This window comes from Ursus americanus, chromosome 14, assembly GCF_024610735.1.
Source record: "Ursus americanus isolate L20-20 chromosome 14, mUrsAme1.1.p, whole genome shotgun sequence".
Classification (NCBI taxonomy): domain Eukaryota; kingdom Metazoa; phylum Chordata; class Mammalia; order Carnivora; family Ursidae; genus Ursus; species Ursus americanus.
The window spans coordinates 58,001,243-58,020,025 of NC_142140.1; the positions used below are offsets into that span (position 1 = coordinate 58,001,243).

Genomic DNA, 18,783 nt, shown 5'->3' on the forward strand with positions numbered 1-18,783 from the left:
GCAGCCAGAGGAAGGTTTCTTTTTTTTTTTTTTTTTTTTAAAGATTTTATTTATTTGACAGAGAGAGAGAGACAGCCAGCGAGAGAGGGAACACAAGCAGGGGGAGTGGGAGAGGAAGAAGCAGGCTCATAGCAGAGGAGCCTGATGTGGGGCTCGATTCCACAATGCCGGGATCACGCCCTGAGCCGAAGGCAGACGCTTAACCGCTGTGCCACCCAGGCGCCCCATCAGAGGAAGGTTTCGAGAGCCAAAGGGGACCGTGTTGCCCTCTAGCCGTGCCTGAAAACCTTCCGTGGCTCTGTCCCTGGCTCCCCAGCAGCCTCCAAATGAACCAGTGTCCAAGAACCTGGGTGGCCTGTCCCCTCCTCTCCCCATCTCCTCCCCTCTCCGCCCCCTTGCCCACTCCCCTCCAGCCCCTCCCGCTACCCCTGGGCCTTGGCACGAGCTGTCTCCTCCAACTGATCACTTGTCACCTAGGTAACCCCACATCACTCACTTTGGGGGAAGCCCACCCCCACCAACCTCCCGGCCCCCAGCCAAGGTCAGTTCCATTGTTATAAACTCTACTGGAAAGATGCTCCCCCCACCCCCACCGCCTCCTTCTCTCAGTTTGCCATTTGGCTCTCATTAGAGCAGCAAGGACCCCCACCCCAGCGCGGCTGACGCCGGGTCACTCTCTGGGGGGCGACCCAAGCCCAGTGGGGGGCTGAGCAGCATCTCTGGCCCCACCCCCTCCATGCCAGGAGCCCTGTCCCAGTGTGACAACCACAGAGCTCCCCAGATGTTGCCAAGCGTCCCCTGCAGGCAGAATCGCCTGGGCTGGGGGCGACCGCACTGGAGCCACAATTGGATACACGCCGGCCTCGCGGAGCTGCCCGCAGGCCTGCCATCCGCCCTCCCCGCGGCTCGGGCAGGCCCATGCTACGTGCACAGGGCGCGGCTGGTCAGGCCGTTTCCAGGAGCCGAGCTGACCCGGCCGGAACAGCCGAACTCAGGGGGCCCCGGCTGCGGGCCGAATCGTGCCCCCCAGATGCCCTGGTGTGGTTGCATTCGGAGGTGATTAGGAAAAGCGAGGTCACGGGGTGGGGCCCTGATCGGATAGCACCGGCAGCCTTGGGTGGGGGGCCAGCGCTGCCCACGTGCACGCGGAGGCGGAGAGGCCGTGAGCGCACAGCCGAAGGCCGCTGTCTGTGAGCCGGGGACAGAGCTCTCAGCTGACCTCCTGGGCCGCCAGCGCCTTGATTGGGGACGTTCCAGCCTCAGAACGGTGAGAAATCGGGCCTCCTGGTTTCTAAATGTCCAGGCCGCGGCGCGTGGTTGCAGGGCAGGCGGGCCTGGGCTGACCCAGCCGCCCCGCGCTCTGCGGCGCGACCTCGTCCTGAGAAAGCTGATCTTCATACCGAGCAAGGCTTACTGGGCACCTACTGTGCGACAGGCTCTGTGCAGGGAACGAAAAAGCCTAAATCCCTGCCTTGTGGAGCCAGGTCCTGGTGGAGACAATAAACACACATAGGAAAATGTGAAGATAGAGATGTTCCTATAAAGAAAAATAGAGACCGGGGAGTGAACGGATGTCAGGCTATATTAGGGAGGCCCAACGTGGCCTGCGTGAGGACGTGAGGGATAGGCCAGGTGATTTCCAGAGGAAGAGCCTCCCAGGCAGCAGGCACAGCCCATGCAAAGGCCCTGGGGCAGCACTGGGCCTGGTGTGTTGGAGGAACAGCAAAGGGGTCCGTGTGGCTGGAGCAGAAGTGAGAGAGGGGGAAGAGAGGCAGGACGGGAGGGGAGGGAGGGCATGAGGCAGGTCAGAGGGGCTTTGGGGACCGCAGGGAGAACCTTGGGTCTCACTGAAAGTACATGAGGTGCTCTCCTCGGCAGCACGCACGCTAACATTGGAGTGATGCAGAGAAGATTAGCATGGCCGCTGCGTAAGAATGTCACGAAAATTCATGAGACGTTCCACATTTTTAAAAATTTAAGCCAAAAATTATAGGTTTCTTTATTTTTCACTAAACAGGCAATTGAAATACATGGTATAATGAAATGGACAGAATAAATATTCAATTCAGTTTTCCATCCGTGAGAATCTCACAGTAAAATCATAGTCATTTTGTGAAAAGAAAAGAAAGTAATAAAACGTATGGGGGGGGCGCCTGGGTGGCGCAGTCGGTAAGTGTCTGCCTTTGGCTCAGAGTATGATCCCAGCGTTCTGGGATCGAGCCCCACATCAGGCTCCTCTGCTGGGAGCCTGCTTCTTCCTCTCCCACTCCCCCTGCTTGTGTTCCCTCTCTCGCTGGCTGTCTCTCTCTGTCAAATAAATAAATAAAATCTTTAAAAAAAAAAAAGTATGAGGGGATCCAGGGAGGGACACCACCTCATCTCTGTGTTCAAAACTCTCCCCCTGAGCCCGGTTCCCCTGCCGGAGGAGTTAAACTACGGAGGAGGGAAGAAATCATCCTGGGCCGGTGCAGTGGGATTGGAACCATCAGCGGGAACTCCCAGTTCCTAAGATGAGACAGACAGCTGAGGGACAAACGGATGACCAGTAGGTAATAGATCATAAGATAAGTGGACGATGGCAGGTAGATGATGATGGAGAGCAGATAAGATCAATATGATTGATACACTGGGAGGTAGGTTATAGATTTAGGTGTAAATGTGTGAATGGGAGTGTGTGTGGGTATTGCTTAGCTCTGCTCACTGGAGCGTTCCAGGAACAGCAAATCTCAAATAAATAATAGAATCTTAAAAAAAAACCCAAAAATTAACGTCTGGCCCCCCTGCTAGGCTGTGAGGCTGGGGTCCTGTGTGGGTCACTGAGTCCCTACCTAGCATCTGGACCAGAGTCAGGCACACAGGGGGTGCCTAATAAATGCTTGTTGAGTGACTGAGCTGTGGGGATGGACACATAAATAATAGAATCCATGGGCCCCTGGGTGGCTCAGTCGGTGAAGCGTCTGCCTTCAGCTCAGGTCATGATCCCGGGGTCTTAGGATCAAGTCCCACATCAGGCTCCCTGCTCAGAACAGGGAGTCTGCTTCTCCCTCTCCCTCTGCCTCTCTCTCTCTGTGTCTCTCATGGATAAATAAATAAAAATCTTAAAAAAAAAAAGTAGAATCTATCCTTGTTCCCCCTGAACCTCAGTGTCCTCATCTGGAATTTGGGGGAAAGAACCAGCGCGTCATCCGCTCGTCGCAGAAATTCCTGGACTCCTCTGGCCAGACCCCGCTGCGTGCTGGGGCGCCCGGGACACAGGAGAGCCTGGATCGCTTTACTCTGACGCACTGACGGAGAGTAAACCAGGCCATATTTCAAGGTGGTTTTTTCAGAGTCATACGCGATGCTTCAGATAATAATAAAACAGGCAGACGCAATGAAGGATGGTTTGGATGTTGGTGTTTTTGTCTTCCCAGCAGACTGGTCAGAGAGGCCTCGCCGAGAATGCCAGGCAGGGCATGTCACGTGTCGTGCCCTGGCCAGCCGGACTCATGGGCCGCACTCTTTGCGCCCAGGTGTCCTGGGACAGCCGCGTGTGCAAAGTGCTTTTCCGGGTGATGCTTCCATTTATTCGTTCTGCCCTGTGTTCGTTCACCCATTCGCCACTCCACCGGCCCTTAGGGGGAGCCAGGCCCCGAGCCGGGTGCTGGGGATACGGCCGGCCGACCAAAATCCCTGCCTCCTGGAGCTGACATTCCCGTGGTGGAGAGAATCACAAAATCAACTCCTAACACACGTCATCTGTCAGATGCTGATGAGTCCTGGGGAGCAGAGGGAAAGTGGAGCCCTTACTGGTTTGGGGAGGGCAGGGCTGTGGCGGGGGGGGGGGGGGGGAGGCAGGCGAAGTAGGGGATGCGCGCGGGATTGGATCCTGTTATTATTTAAAATTTTGAAACTGGGCCTGGGGGGCTCAGTCGGTGAAGCGTCTGCCGTTGGCTCAGGTCATGATCTCGGGGTCCTGGGATCGAGTTCCGCATCGGGCTCCCTCCTCAGCGGGGAGTCTGCTGCTCCCTCACCCTCTGCTGCTCCCCAGTCTCTCTCTCTGTCAAATAAATACATAAAATCTTTTAAAAAATAAATACATAAAATTTTGAAATTTTGTTCATCACGGACATTTCTTCATTAATTTCGACGGGTTCAAATATTGCCTGACGCAGGTCAAAACCGCAGAGAGGGCACTCTACACCCACTACAATGGTTATTGTATTTTTTTTTTAAAGAGGACAACAGCAAGTGTTGGCAAAGATGGGGAGAAATGGAAACCCGCCTGCGTGGCTGGGGGTGGGGCGGGCCGAGCGCGGGGCCGCTGCAAGAAACAGGTTCACGGTTCCTCACCAATGAAAGAGAATTACCATGGTGACCCAGCAATTCTGCTTCTGCATGTATATCGGAGACAAATGAAATTATTCATCCACAGAAGGACTTATAAACAAATGTGCACAGCAGGGTTCACGGTGGCCCAAAAGTGGAAACACCCCAAGTGCCCATCGACAGATGAACACAGACACACACGGTCCCCCCGCCACGGGAGCGAGGTGCCCACAAGTGCTGCCCCGGGAACGGCCCCTGAGCCCACAATGCTCAGGGAGGGAACCAGACACAGAAGGCCCCACGGCGTGGGAGTCCACGTGTGGGACACGTCCAGAACAGGCTCAGACAGGAAGAGGGCTTGTGGGGGCCCAGGGCTCGGGGGTGGGGTGGGGATGGGCAGTGACTGCTGGTAGGGACGGGGCTTCTTTTTTGGGGTGACAGAATGTTCTGGAACTAGGTAGAGATGATAATTGCACAACATGGTGAATGGATTAAATGTTTCTAATGGTGAATTTTATGTGTATATTACCACAATTAAGAAAAATAGATTGCACTAAAACAGTGTGTCTCATGCCAACGGAGATTTTCAGTGCCCCCTTAAACTTTATGCCTGAAGAAAATGCTACACTCAAAAGTGCACTTACCCTAGTCCCAGCCCTGCCGGCATTAAATAGGGTAGTCACATAGAGGCCTCATTGAGAAGGTGACCTTTAAGCCAAGCCTGGAAGGAAAGGAAAGAATTAGCCAAAATGGCATTTGGGGATGCCTAGCAGAGCAGAGGAAGTAGCCCATGCAAAGGCCCTGGGGCAGGACTGGGCCTGGTGTGTGGGAGGAACAGCAAGGAGGCCCGATTAACCCGAGCAGAGTGAGTGAGGGAGAGAGAAGAGGAGAGGAGGGTAGGGATGGGATGATGCAGTTCAAGCAGGGCCTTGGGGGCCCCGGGGAAGACATGGGCTTTTACCCCAGGGAGGTGGGAGCCCTGGAGGGTTGTGGGCAGAGGAAAGACAGGACTTGAGTCAAGTTTTTAAAGCCTGTTAGCTCTGCAAGGGGAGGGATTTTCATCATCCCTACTCAGCGCCCTAAACCTCCACTTGGAATCCTACTCGGCACATAGTAGGTGCGGTAGATACTTAGGGACGGAAGGAGGGACAGCTCCGTTTGGGGGCCGGTGGGGGAGAGGCGCAGGGTAGGAAACTCGCACTGCCCCAAGTCACCCAGCTGGGCTATGGCAGGCCAGAGGCTCAAACCCAGAGCTGGACAGCTGAGGCCCCAGCTCCAGTGGGCCTACCAGAGGGAGGTCCCCAGCCGAGCGGGCGGTGGCCACCTGTTTCCTCCCCGCCTGTGATTAATGGCCCTGCAGCCCGTCCGTCATGCACCAGCCAGTGCTGGCTCTGCCCCGGAGGCCGTGGGGCCCAGCGCTCTTTTGTAAGCAGGCTGCGAGGCTGGTCTCAGACGGTCCGATCCATGAGACAGATCCCTGCCCTGCCTTGCTCCCAGATAGGCCCTGAGAACCCCAGGCGGGGGAAGCACCAGGATGTGGGCCCAGAGTCGGGGATGGGTGGGAGCTGATGGGTGTACAGTCAGATCGTCGAACGCGCCCATCCCCCCAAATTAATTATCTAGTCAAGACTGTTCCCTCCAGGGCTGCGGCATCCTCCCTGCCTTTCCCTCACCTACCGCTCGCACCTGCAGTGGCCCAGCAAGGCCTACCCTCTCCTGAACCGTAGGGCGGGCACCCTACCCGGTCTGCTGGCCTCCCCCCTTGCCTTCCTCCATTCCAGCAACCAGCACAGCCTTCTACGTGGCGGACCCTCTATGCCGCTCTAAGCCAGGGCTTCTCAGCTGAGGACGATTTGGCCCCCAGGGACACTCAGCGACGTCTGCACACGCCTCTGCTTGTTAAGACTGGGCAGGGAGGTGCTCCTGGCATGGACCGGGTTGGGGCTGGAGATGTGGCTCCACACCCACGTGCCCAGGATGGCCCCTGGCAGAGAATGATCCAGGCCAGAATGTCAAGAGTACAGCGGCTGACTGAAAAACACTGCTCTAAAACCTCCCATGGCTCCCTAGTGCCCTCCATGTAAAACGCCAACATCTCTGTCCAGAACGCAGGGTCCTGTTTGCTCAAGCCTCCTGGCCCTCTCTGACCTACCCCACCATGCCCTACCTTCACGCCACACCTGCAGGGGCTGGGTCACACAGTGGTTAAAGGCCCAAGTACTTGACTTTACATCCTGGCCCTCCCACATTCTAGCGGTGTGATTCTGGCCAGGTCACTTCACTTCGTGGTGCCTTAATTTCCCCATCTTTCAAATGGTCATAATACCAAAGGTTAAAATCCTTAAAGCGGAGCCTGACACATGGTAAAAATATTTACAGCTTGGTTGGATTGTTTTTATGCACGGTCCGAGACACAATTCTGGGCTTCTCAGCCTGCTGAAAGGCCCAGCCCTGACCCCACTGGACTTGGGAGTCTCTGGTGTCCGGCTCTGCCCCTGCCAGCCAAGCCTGGGGTCTGCTAAAATGGGAGTGTTCGGTCCCCGAATGCCTGTATACTAGATCAGGCTGACACGCAGGTGGCTTCCCTGGAGAAAGGGTGTCTGGCATGTGGCTCGTGCTGTCCCGCAGGACCTGAACTCGGTTTAGTGTTCTGTTGTCAACATCCTGAAATTCCTAAATTCCTAGTAATTTTTCAGCAAGAGACCCTGCATTTTCATTTTGCCTTGCCCAAAAATTCTATAGCCCATCTGCATCGGGGACTCTAATATGATTTGTGGGGTCTGTGTGTTCCAGAACCCGATAGGAATACTGAAGAACTTTCCAAAAAGGTGTTCCTTTTTTCTTATAGCATCGGGACTAGGGGGACCCACATTTTCCCTACTCATCTCTGGCCCCATCCGATACTGTCTTTATTTAACACACTGATATTCTGTTCATCATGAATTTTTTTGGCATGAATTTTTATTTTAAAAAACATTATAGTAGTACTTATCTTGAAGGGTTTTGTTTTGGGGTGTTGGGGGAACAGGAAGAAGCCTTAAAGTTTGCTTATTCATCTCATACTCATCTGGCCTTTCATCTGCCCAGGAAAGGTGTCTGGGGTCCTAACTCTCTGTTTTACAGATTGGGAAAACCTAAGGCCCAAAGAAGGCATCCCCATCCAGGGAGGCGAGCTGCGTAGTTGATAATGACGGCGATGGTAATTAAGACACTGCGTTTAGCCCTTGCTGGGTTAGCTGTGCATTATTTCACCAGCTTCTTTAGGGCCTGCTCTCCACCTGGCAGCAAGAGAGATCCTATCAAAATCGCAGTTGGGCTGGCCCTCCCTGGTCCGGGGCTCCAGCCTCCCTGCCTCCCTTGGAGTAAAAGCCCAAGTCTCCCCCACAGCCCCCAAGGCCCTGCATCGTCGGTCATGCCCCTGGCACCAGCTACAGAATTCGCTTCGCCCAACGTAGAACGAAAGAAACTGTGAGACCCCTTGTCCAAAAACTGTTAGGAATTTCCAGACCACAACATCAGGTCACAAACCCAAGCACAAGCGCTTCTGAGTGCAGGGCCCCTGTATGAACGCATGCAGCCGCTGGCCCTGCCTCCCCGGCCCCGCTGCTCTGCAGTGCCAGGCTCCGTGCTGCCTCAGGGCCTTTGCACTTGCTACTCCTGCCTCTTGGCCTAAGCCACCCCCGCCCCCACCCCTAGCAGGGCTCTCTCTCACCTTCAGGTCAAGGAGGCCTCTCTGACCTTCCCCTGTTTAAAATCGCACTTCCCCGGCCCTCCCCGCTGCTTCATTTGCCCCATAGCAGTTACGCCCCGCTGACCTGCTAGGGATTTTGGCTCGTGCATTTGTCTGTCTGTCTCATGTCATTTCCACCGCGGTCCGGACTTTGTATCCCCCCCTCCCAACCCACCCCCAGGTCTTGGAGCAGGGCCTGGCACACAGTAGGCGCTCAATCAATGTGTCTTGAAGGGATGGCTCCCCTGAGGTCGGCGGGATTACCGCGGCCTCTCTACAGAAGAGGAAACCGAGGCTCGGAGAGAAAGCAGCCAGGGAGCCAAGGTTACAGAGCATGTCCCTGGCACGCGTCCAGGTCGCGCCATGACAGAGTCGGCGGTTTAGATGGGGGCGGCCGGGCCCTTTCTCTGCCAGATGGGGAAACCGAGGCCCGGCGGCGGCCCGGGCCACCCCGCCGAGAGGGGCTGCGGCCCCGGGGCGGGGCGCGCCGTGCCCAAGGTCACCGCGCCGGCCGGCAGGGGAGGCGGGCTGGGTGGGGATCCGCAGGCCTCCCCGGGCGCGCGCCCCCCTCGGCGGCGCGCACGGGGCCCGGGAAGCAGCAGCGGCGGCGGCGGCGGCGGCGGCAGCAGGTGGAGCCGGAGCCTCCGCGCAGCCGAGGCCGCGGCCACTGCCGGCGTCGCCGCCATTAGACAATAGGAGCGGCGGCCGGGCGTGCGGGGAGGCGGGCGGCGGGGAGGGGCGGGGAGGGGCGCCGGGCGCGCAGGAAGCGGGGCCCGGGGCGCGCCGGGGCCGGGCGCGCGGGGAGGGGGCGCAGGAAGCGGGCGAGGCCGGGCGCGGGAGGCGGCGGCGGCGGCCCCGGGAGCTGCCGATCGGCGCCGGGACAAAGGCGCGGCCGCCCGGCGCCCCGAGCCTCCCGAGCCGGGGCGCACAGCCGGGGCGCAGCCCGCGCCCCCCGCCGCGACTGACATGATGTTTCCACAAAGCAGGCATTCGGTAAGCGGGGCCCGCCGGCCCGGCGCCCCCCCACCCCCAGGTCCGGGCCCGGCATCCCCCTAGGTCCGCGCGGGGCACCCCCCAGTTCTCATGCGGGCCGTTCCTCCCCACCCCCGCCCAAGTCCCGGGCCCGCGCACCTCCCCCAGGTCGGCGCCTGGCACCCCAGTTCCCAGCCGGGCCACCCCCCCCCCCCGCACCCCCGCCAGCTCCCTGCTCGGCGCCTCCCCCAACTCCTGGGCCCGGTCCCCTCCAGCTCCGGGCCCAGCGCTACTCCGCCGCCCCCACCACCCGGGCTCCCCCCACCCCCCGTAGGTCCCGGTCCCTCTTCCAGCTCCCGACCCGGATTCGCCCCCTAGTTCCCAGGCCCGGTCCTCTCCAGCTCCCGGCCCGGATTCCCCCTCCCCCAGCCCCTGGGGCATGCTTCCCCCCCCCCCTCACAACCCAGCCAGGCCAGGCCTCAGGCGGCCTTGGCCTCGGGCCTGGGGCACCCCGGGAGCCCCACCGGGCATCTCGAGCACCGGGGCTGGTTTTGGGGCCTGGGAGTGAGGGCAGATCCAAGGCGCACCCCTCCCGGAAGAGCGCGGCCGGAAAGAAGGGTGCTGGGAATCTGTGGTGGAGGGCCCCCCCGGATAATTTCGGGCGCTGGGAGAGGGCCCTTCCCCAAGGGGAGTTTGCAGGGAGGCCTTGCGCCCCCACCAACTTGGGGAGGAGGACTCTAGGACGCCTTCTCCCCCCTCGCAGAGGCCGTTGGGGCTCTCGGATGTGCACCCCCCCCGGCGCTTTGGAGGGGCGGTAGAGGGCGCACGCTGCCCCCCACCAAGGGCGGACCTTAAAACGCACCCCCACAGCCTGGGGGTGGCGGGGAACGAGGCGGCTCCGGGCGCACCCACCCCCTCGCCTTCCCCCAGGAGAGGCGGGGGCAGGAAGCTAAGGCGGGGGCCGCGCCAGGGGCTGTAAACACGGGCCCGGGAAGTGGGGCGCGGGGGGGGGGGCGCTGCAGCTGCGCCGGCCGGCCCCTGCCTCGGGGGTCGCCCCGCCCCGCCTGGCCCTGACCGGGCCGCCCCCTCCCAACAGGGCTCGTCTCACCTACCCCAGCAACTCAAATTCACCACCTCGGACTCCTGCGACCGCATCAAAGACGAGTTTCAGCTGCTGCAGGCTCAGTACCACAGGTGAGCTGGGCCACAGGCCCTGCAGGGGGGATGGTGGAGGCCCCCCCAGGCCTGGAGGGAAGGTTGTGGCCACTGCTACATACATATATTTGAAAGAATGTGGGTAGAGAGCGTCCTGTTATGTGATAGGCGCTGTCGTGAGCACTTTTCTAATATTAAACTCATGTAGACTTCAAGACAGCCCATTTCACAGGTAAGAACACTGAGGCTCAAAAAGTTAAATTATTTGCCCAGAGACTCGGCTATCTGTGTGGCTTCAGAATCCCTCTCCCCACCCCCCACCCCAATCCCCCTTGGATAAAAGACCTCCCAAGAAGTTGGGGGATGGACCCTCCACCCCACCCCCACCCCCAGAAGAAAACATTCTGTAGCCTGTTGTATCTCTTTCTGCTTAGTTTTGGAGAAGGAGTTTCTGGCGTCCTAACATTCTCCGAGGAGGCGGCTCTTCCTCCAGAATTTAACCTTCTGACCTTGTAAAGGGCTTGCCACGTGCAGGATCTAAGGGGAAGGACCTGGTACTGTCTTCATCTCACAGTTAAAGAAATTCAAGCCCAGAGAGGTTAGAGATTTTCTGGGGATGCACAGCAGAGAAGTGGCAAACTGAGATTTGCTGCCAGTCTCTGGTTGAAGAATGCAGATTCTCAAGGCTCTGTTACGGAGTGGGGGGGCTTTGCCTGGGAATGAGAAGGGAGTCCTTGGTCACGGTGACAAATCCCAGCAGGGCCTTGGGCCCTCTTCGGATCTTGGTTTGCCCGCATAAAAGTGTTCCAAGGAGGATCCTGGGTTTTCTCCAAGAAGAAAGAGAAATAACGATATATAGATATATAGATAAATCTCAAAAATCTCACCTTCTGGGGGTACTTTCCATGCTCCCCATGTGCTAAATACTGAACCGACATCTCTTGCTCAATCTTTCCATTGTCCTGTTGTTGTGCCCATTTTTCAGGCAAGGAAACTGAGGCACAGGCCGTTGAAAGGCAGGCCCCAGGAACTTTGTTCTGGCCTCCCAATTGTTTAGGGACTTGGCTTGGCAGGCCTGGCTACAGTGAGGGGTCCTGCCACATTGGGGGTGCACACAAGATTCGCCAGACCTTCAAGAAGGGCCAGAAATAAATTCAGAGTTTGGGGTGAAATTGCCTGATTGTTTTTTGTTTTTTAAAATGGTATCAACAAATAGCGTTTTTAAAGAAAATGAGAGAAAACAAACTCCTGGGGGCCATTGCAACACAAATTGTGGCTCATCTCTGAATCGGGCGTACAAGGCACAGTCAGTTTGGTGGGAAACACCAGGCCCCTGGGAGGACTGTAAGATCAAACATGTATTGGGTGCTTACTGTATACCAGACACTGTTCCAGAGGTTTTTCTTGTGTTAATCCATTTCCTTCTCACCACCCCACCCTGGGAGGTTGGTACTTAGCGATGCAGAGACCCAGGCCCAGAGAGGTAGAGGGTTTGCCTAGAGTCACACAGCATCAAGGGGGCAGGGCTAACTTTGAATCCCGTGCCTCTAGCTTGAGTCTGTGCTATCAGCTTTCTAGGTCTTTCTCTGCCCTCACTGGGGGCAGGGGTGGGTGGGCTTTGAGAAATGCCCTAAGTTCACCCCTGCTGGGAGAGCCTGAGAGAGGCCAGCGGCTCACCATCTCTCTTACCCAACAGTGGAACTTTTACCCCCTAGTGAAATCAAGGCTACAATCCCCTTGGAGATTCCTTGGTGAGCCCAACCCAGAGCCCTGCCAGCCAGCCCTCCACCCTCCACCCTCTCTGCCCTTTTGTGGTTTCTATTCCTTCCTCCCTGGCTAGATAGTTTTCCCCAGTGATTAGGACTGTGGCCTCAGAAGCCAGCTGTTCTGGCTGTGTGACCTTGAGCCAGTTACTCAGCCTCTCTGGGCATCCATTGCGTCATCGGCGAAAGGAGAGTGACACTAATATTACTGATCTCATCGAGTCTCTGGACAGGGAGAAGTTTCTTGGAGTCCCTGGCTGACCCAGTGTCCACGTGTTTGCTCCAACTTTTGTTATCTATGTTATTACCCATTACTTTCTCTGCCACCAGATCTACAAGGCCGATTTCATGATGCTCGTTTTACACTTAGGGAGCCTGAGCCCCCCCACCACATCTTCACAGAGGAGGGCGTCCTCCTCCCCCACCAAAGTTCTGCCCCCCGCCCCCCAGCACAACAGGGGTCCTCAGCCCAGCCCCTGGTCCCTCTCCCCTTGCTCTTTTTCAGCCTGAAGCTGGAATGCGACAAGCTGGCGAGCGAGAAGTCCGAGATGCAGCGTCATTATGTGATGGTAAGCTGGCCTCCGACCGGAGGCAGGGGAGGGGGACCCCAGACCCTCCTCCGGCCCTGGCAGCTGCCTGAACCCCGGCCACCTCCTGTGGGATGGACGAGGATTCAGGGTCTGCTCTCCATTCAGCTGGCCCCTGGGGCCTGGCTGAGGCCGCTTCGCTGGCCTGGCTGCCGGCCCAGGCAGTGGCCCAGGTGCCAAACCACCGGGTTGCCGCGTGGGCCTGCCAGGTCCCCCGGCTGTCCTTGGCAGCCGTGGAGGCCCCGCTGTGAAAGCCCAACGCCAGGAACTGACTGGGGGAGCCAGGAACTGACTGGGGGAGCGGCTGGATCCCTCCCTGCCCCCATGGTTCGGACATCCCAGCCGTTAACCCCTCCTTGCCCAAGCTGCAGAAGGAGGACTCCTGGAGGGGGGGGGGTCCTCTGGCAGGAAGCTGACATCCTTTGAGGCTGGAGGGAGGGAAGGGGTGACACCGCCTTCTTTGCTTGATATCCGAGACCCTGCCTCTTCGAGAAGCACTTGCTGGGATCCATACCCACCAGGTGGCAGCTTCTACATCAAAAAGCCCTTGCCTTGGTCCAGCCCAGAGCCCAGCCCCCGCAGGCTGTGGGGGAGGCAGAGCCAGCCACCGTACCCTCCTGGCCCTAGAGGGCTGGGGCTGGGGCAGAGTGATCTGGGAAGGGGGGATTCTGGGGGGGGGGGCACACTGCCTGAGGAAGGCTGCATGGAGAATGGGGCATTGCAGCTAGGGTGTTGAAGAATGAGTAGGAGCTTGCTGGGCAGAGGAGAAGAAACCACGGAGTCCTGGGAATGAACTTGGCTTCCCCTGCCCTACCCCCAGGGATGATGGGGAGCCACGAGGGGCTTTAGAGGAAGGGAGGAGGCAGGGTCAAATCTGGGGCGTGAGGAGGGGGGCTACTGACCCCAGAGCCAGACCCAGCAGGCTTTGTTTATCCTGATTATTTATACCCAGGAAGGCAAACTTCCCTGGTGTCTGGGGCCACCCGCAGACAAGACACATAAAGATAAAAGATTAGGAGTCCTGGAATGTATGTGTGTTGGAGAGGGGGCTGGATAATTATTCCAGAAACCAGGGGAGCCAGGCCTGGCTGGGGCCCTGAAATTCCCCCAGCTCCCCGCAAGCAGCCCCACCAGGTGCCCGGGCTCCTACTCCCAGTGTGGGCGCCTCCCACCTGCCCTCACGCCCCACCCCCATGGCCGAGTATGTCTCTCTCCCTCTGTCACCACCCCCACCCTTTGCCCACCCCCATTTCTCTCTGCCCACCACACAGTACTACGAGATGTCCTACGGCTTGAACATCGAGATGCACAAGCAGGTACGCTGTCCCCCCTTCCACACCCCAGACAGGTGGGCCCAGCCCCTTGGCCACCAGCCTCCACACCCGGGCCTGGACCTTCCAAGCCCCTCCCCCTGTTCTCTCTCAGGCCTCTCTGGAGGTTTATCTCCCTGAGGGGAGGGGCAGAGACCTCCCCCCAGCCTACCCCCCACCCTGTCGACTCCCCTTTCTGACAGTGGGGGTGGGTGGCGTGCCAGCACACTGTGAACCCCCGGATTGCCCCTCACCCCTCTGGCCTTGCTTTGGCCATCTGTGCCCTGACGAGGCCGATAGCAGGGATGTCATAAAAATAATGATGTTGGCGGCCTGGTCCCCCGCACCGGGCGTCATCTTCCCAGGGCCACCCAGGCCCCCCCCCCCCCCGTTAGCTGCGGGGCTGAGAGCCAGCCTCAGATCCCACCGTGGCTGCTGACCAGGTGCCCGTAGGCTCGACATGTTGATCTGACCCTGGGCCGAGTTGGCCTCCTCTTAGGTAGAAACTCGCGGGCCTCCTGGGGCTGGTCTGCACCTGCCCCCGCCGCCTGCGATGGGCTGAAGCCGCCTGTGTTCCAGGCTGAAATCGTCAAGAGGCTGAATGGGATTTGTGCCCAGGTCCTACCCTACCTTTCCCAAGAGGTGAGTGGCGTCCCCAGGGCGGCAGGGAGAAGGAGGTAGTTGGACCATGAACTTGCCCCAGGGCCTGCCCCCCTCACCGCTGTGGCCCTCCGGGGCAGCTGTGCTGGGTGCCCAGGGCACACACCTGCCCTCTCTGGACCTCCCAGACACAGAAGAAGCCCCAGGTTGGAGAAGCCCCAGGGGTGCAGGGCGGTGGAGGGAGGGGCCTCACCCTGCTGTGGAATTCCCAGCCTGAGTGAGTCATTTCATGGGGAAAAATGTCAGATATGCCAAAGGCTGCACCAAGACTTTTTTTTTCCTTTCTTGTGTCTGTCTTTTACGCTTCTGAGATTTGTTGCCTGGCCCTGTGGGCCGCTGGAGGCCAGAAACCAGAGGGTGTCTGTATGGGGAGGGCACTCAGCACATGTATGCAGACAGACAGACAGGCGCAGATGTACACAGGGACCTGTGGACACATGCACCCTGGGGAGCCAGGCGCTGAGCTCTTGTTTTGCTTTTTGGGATTTTAAGACTCTTTCTGTGAGGCCCACTCCACATTCCCCGCCACTGCCATTCCTGCTCCCTGCCAGGTTTCCTGTCAGTAATTCATCATTTCCTCTTTAGTCCCTGATTTTATCTTGGGGCCTTTGGGTGACCTGCACGCTCAGGGACCATTCCAGAAGGACACTATGAAAACCCTAGAGAAGGGGGTTCTTGGGGCCCTGAAGACCTAGACTTGTGCTTTCCTTTCATGACACGGGCTCCCTGGTAGGCAGGGCAAAAAGGGAGGATTGGCAGATTCTAGCATCTGATGGCAGGAGAGATGAACTTGTAGGGAGGGCTGGGGTGGGGGGCGGCAGATTGCCCCTGGAGGGATTGCCCTGAACCTAGACTCCTACTGCAGCACTGCCAGAATCCCCTGGACCTTCCCCAGCTGTAGGAGAGGAGCTTAGATTAGCAGATCTCAGAGCACAGTCTGCGAGCTCTTAGGATCAAGACTTCCCTGTACAGTCGGCCAGGTTGTGCACTGGCCATTTACTTCTTTGCACATGGCATTGAATAGGTCATGATCCGGGGTTTCTCTCAGACTCACCCAATGGTGTTTTCTTAAGTATCTGGCACCAACCCCTTTGGGTCTTCTATGAAGCACCATTTATTCCCATTTTCCAGAGGAAGAGACTGAGGCTTGGTGAACAGAAGCAGCTGGAGGGAGGGGTTTTCTGGTGGGGTGGAAAGCAATGGTAGGGGGTGCCTTGCCACGGAGGTCAGGGCATACAGCACCCGTCCCTCTCTGTACCCACCCCCTTCCAGCACCAGCAGCAGGTCTTGGGAGCCATCGAGAGGGCCAAGCAGGTCACCGCCCCTGAGCTGAACTCCATCATCCGAGTACGTCTGGGTGTCGGGCGGGCTGGCAGGCCAGCGGGCAGGTGGGCGGGTGGGGGGGCTGGCGGGCAGGTGGGCAGGCTGGCAGGGGGCGGGCGGGGGCTGGTGGGGGGCCCAAGGCAGCTCACAACCTCCTCCTGTCGGCCCTGCAGCAGCAGCTCCAAGCCCATCAGCTGTCCCAGCTGCAGGCTCTGGCCCTGCCTCTGACCCCACTGCCCGTGGGGCTGCAGCCGCCTTCGCTGCCCGCGGTCAGCGCCGGCACCGGCCTCCTCTCTCTGTCTGCGCTGGGCTCCCAGGCCCACCTCTCCAAGGAAGACAAGAATGGGCACGATGGTGACACCCACCAGGAGGATGACGGCGAGAAGTCGGATTAGCGGGCGGCCGGGATGGGGAGGGTGGGGGGACAGAGGGGAGACAGACACGGAGAGAGAGGAATGTTTAGCGCAAGACACAGCCTAGCTCGGGATTGGCTGAACCTGGTAGTATTTATGGTAGCTGCCTGCTGGGGTCCTAGCCCTGCCTGTGCGCCACCCCTAGCTTCACTCACACCCCCAGCTCCCGGCCTCCCTCCTCCTCCTCCTCCTCCTCTCCTTCCTCCCTCCTCCTCCTCCCCTGCAGCCTGAGTAGGCGAATCCCTGCTCATTCCACACAGGAGGCAAGCTGAGGCCTGCAGGCACAAAGGGGAGGCCAGGTCAGAAGACAGCAAAGCCTCAGGCCCAGCACCCCTGCACTGCCCCGTTCCGCAAACGTGCACCTGACCGGTGGCCTGCCGGGCCCCTTAGGGTGCACGCCCCCAGCCTCCCACCCTGGCACTGCATGCAGACACCACGCTAGCTGCCCCTTCCTGCCCTGGGCACCCCACGTCCCTCCCCCCCTCACCTCCTCTGCTAGTTCCAGAGCCCACGCCCACCTGTCCTCTCCCCGCGCCCGCCAGAGAGGGGGCGGAGAGAGTGAGCTTAGCCAGGAGCAGGGGGGGCGGCGGGCGCCCCAGAATTCCCTTTCTCCCCTTCCCGAATAAAGATGAGGGTACTCAAGTTGTCTTGGTTTTTATTTTATTTTTTTCCTTTTTCCAGTATACTAGCTTGTCTTTTAAGAAAAGGGATATTTAAAAAAAAAAAGACAGAAAAATGTTTTAAAAAAACAAGCAACACCCACACCTGTGTCTGTATATAGCCTTTTAGACTGTCAGTTTTTGTTGTGTTCAGTCGTTTGATCGCTGCCGAGAGAAGGGAGAATGCTGTATCGAGGGTGGGCTTAGCTGTGCCTTTCAAATAAAGATGTGAGAAGGTTGGTTGCCTTGTTCCTGCCTCTGTGTTGCGGGCTGCCGCCGCGGTGCCCCCCTTCCCAGGGGAGGAGGGGGCTTCCCTCATGTGTGAGCTCCCGCCTCCTTACAGGGTGGGATAGTGAGAGTCCCTGGGGGAGTCTGGCTTGCCGGCGTGGCTTGTCTCCCCAACCTGATGCATAGACCAGAGAGGGTCAGCTGGAGGCTCCAGGTCACACAGCCCGGCCCAGGTGCTAGAAGTCGAGCAGAGCTGACTTCTGGTCGATCCTCAGGCCAGAGGGCTCCTGAGTGGCGTTCTTCTCCCTTAGATTTTGAGACTGCAGAAGTCATCTCCACTGCACACCGAAATAGACCCTTTTTCCAGACCTGAGAACGCAGACCCCCCCCCCCCAGCTGAACCTGACCCTCAGAGGACCTCTTGAAGGTCTCCCTGCCACACCCCAGCTGGACCACCTGGCGGAGCCAGAAGGAGGAGATTCCCCGAGGGAACCTGGCTCCTGGGCCAAGAGGCCTCAGGCTGCCCACCCAGAAATGGGGTGAGGCTGTGGATAAGGCGGGGGAGGGGGGGCGGGTGCAGCAGAGAATCCCTACCCTCAGGGACCTGGGCACCCGGGGGACTCTTGGAGTCCAAGAAATTCTCACCTGCACCCCAATCTGGTGGGTTCCCAAGGTGGACCAAGGGTGGTGTCGGGGTGGACTGCTTACCTCTGGGGCAACGGCTCACGTCCCTGAGGGAAGAGGAGGGGAGGGGGGAGCATGACTGGGGGGTCCCATCAGCCTCTCTCTCGGTCCCACCCCTCCGCCACAGCAGCCACATCACCTCTAAAAACGCCCGTGTGATGGGGTCCCTCCCTGCCTAGCATTTATCCTGTGCTGAAAACCCAAACTCAGGACACTTGGGGAGTGAAAGCTGTTAAAATGCCAACTGTCACAGCCACTTGGAAGGCTCTTTGGCACCCAGCAGCCCCTCCTGGATTCACGCCCCGACAGCCAAGCCACTCCCGGCCTCCGCAAAGGCACCCACGCAGTGTTCAGAGCTGCCGTCCTTCCTCACCACTTCCCCCCACCGCAGACTACCCGCCCCCCATCAGCCGCAGAATGGCTATGCTGGGACGGAATCTGCCTGAGAAACACTACGCAGCCGCGAAAAAGAGTGAGTCACCGCCCTTCCCGACACCACGTATCTCGCGCACCGCACGCTGAACAAAAGAAGCCAGCTACAAAAGCGTAAATCAAGTGATTCCGTTTATATAAGGTACAAAATCAAGCCCAAGTGACCTACGGTGTCAGGTGTCATGGGGTCACCCTTGGGAGAGGGAGGGGGAGGGGCCTCATGTGGGCTGCTCCTGTTCCGTTTCTTAACGTGGGGGCTGATGACATGAGCGTGTTCACTCTAGTCATCAAATTGTTCACTTACAGTCTGTGCCCTCTTTCGCGCGTTACATTTCACAAGTTTAAAAAATCATAAAAAGTAGATCGGGGGCCTCCATGGCAGCTGGTCCTGCTACCCACCCTTCCAATGACTCCTCTCCAGCAGGCGGCAGCCAGACTGAACCATCTTGCTGTCCCTTGTCTAGTGGCCTTTGCATATGCTGTTCCCTCTGTCTGGAACAGTGTTCTCTTTTGTCTCCCCTCCCCAGGGTTGTAATCCTCCAAGACTTCCAGATGTCAC

At 58.6% G+C, this 18,783-nt stretch overlaps 1 protein-coding gene, 1 long non-coding RNA gene and 1 other non-coding gene across 3 annotated transcripts; 2 read left to right on the plus strand and 1 right to left on the minus strand.

The window, feature by feature from the left end:
• Positions 1–1,862: 1,862 nt before the first annotated feature.
• Positions 1,863–1,969, plus strand: LOC123794076 (U6 spliceosomal RNA). Its single transcript, XR_006780125.1, has one exon. It is a non-coding gene; the product is annotated as a U6 spliceosomal RNA (small nuclear RNA).
• LOC123793966 (uncharacterized) lies at positions 1,866–8,748 on the minus strand. Its single transcript, XR_006780114.2, has 3 exons — positions 8,124–8,748; positions 4,953–5,029; positions 1,866–4,039 (listed from the first exon to the last, which is right to left on the minus strand). It is a non-coding gene; the product is annotated as an uncharacterized LOC123793966 (long non-coding RNA).
• Positions 8,749–8,861: 113 nt separating this feature from the next.
• TLE5 (TLE family member 5, transcriptional modulator) lies at positions 8,862–17,120 on the plus strand. The gene is made up of 7 exons (XM_045800067.2): positions 8,862–9,031; positions 10,107–10,204; positions 12,434–12,497; positions 13,787–13,831; positions 14,405–14,467; positions 15,758–15,832; positions 15,982–17,120. The coding sequence occupies exons 1-7, from the start codon at positions 9,005–9,007 to the stop codon at positions 16,201–16,203; spliced, it is 594 nt and encodes a 197-aa protein (XP_045656023.1). The 5' UTR covers positions 8,862–9,004; the 3' UTR covers positions 16,204–17,120.
• Positions 17,121–18,783: the final 1,663 nt, after the last annotated feature.

Excerpts from the sequence above, each read along its gene's own strand:
- TLE5 (XM_045800067.2), top strand. The coding sequence starts at position 9,005 with ATGATGTTTCCACAAAGCAGGCATTCG. Across the intron at positions 12,498-13,786 it reads TGCAGCGTCATTATGTGATG|TACTACGAGATGTCCTACGG; the intron begins GTAAGCTGGCCT and ends CCCACCACACAG. Across the intron at positions 13,832-14,404 it reads ACATCGAGATGCACAAGCAG|GCTGAAATCGTCAAGAGGCT; the intron begins GTACGCTGTCCC and ends CCTGTGTTCCAG.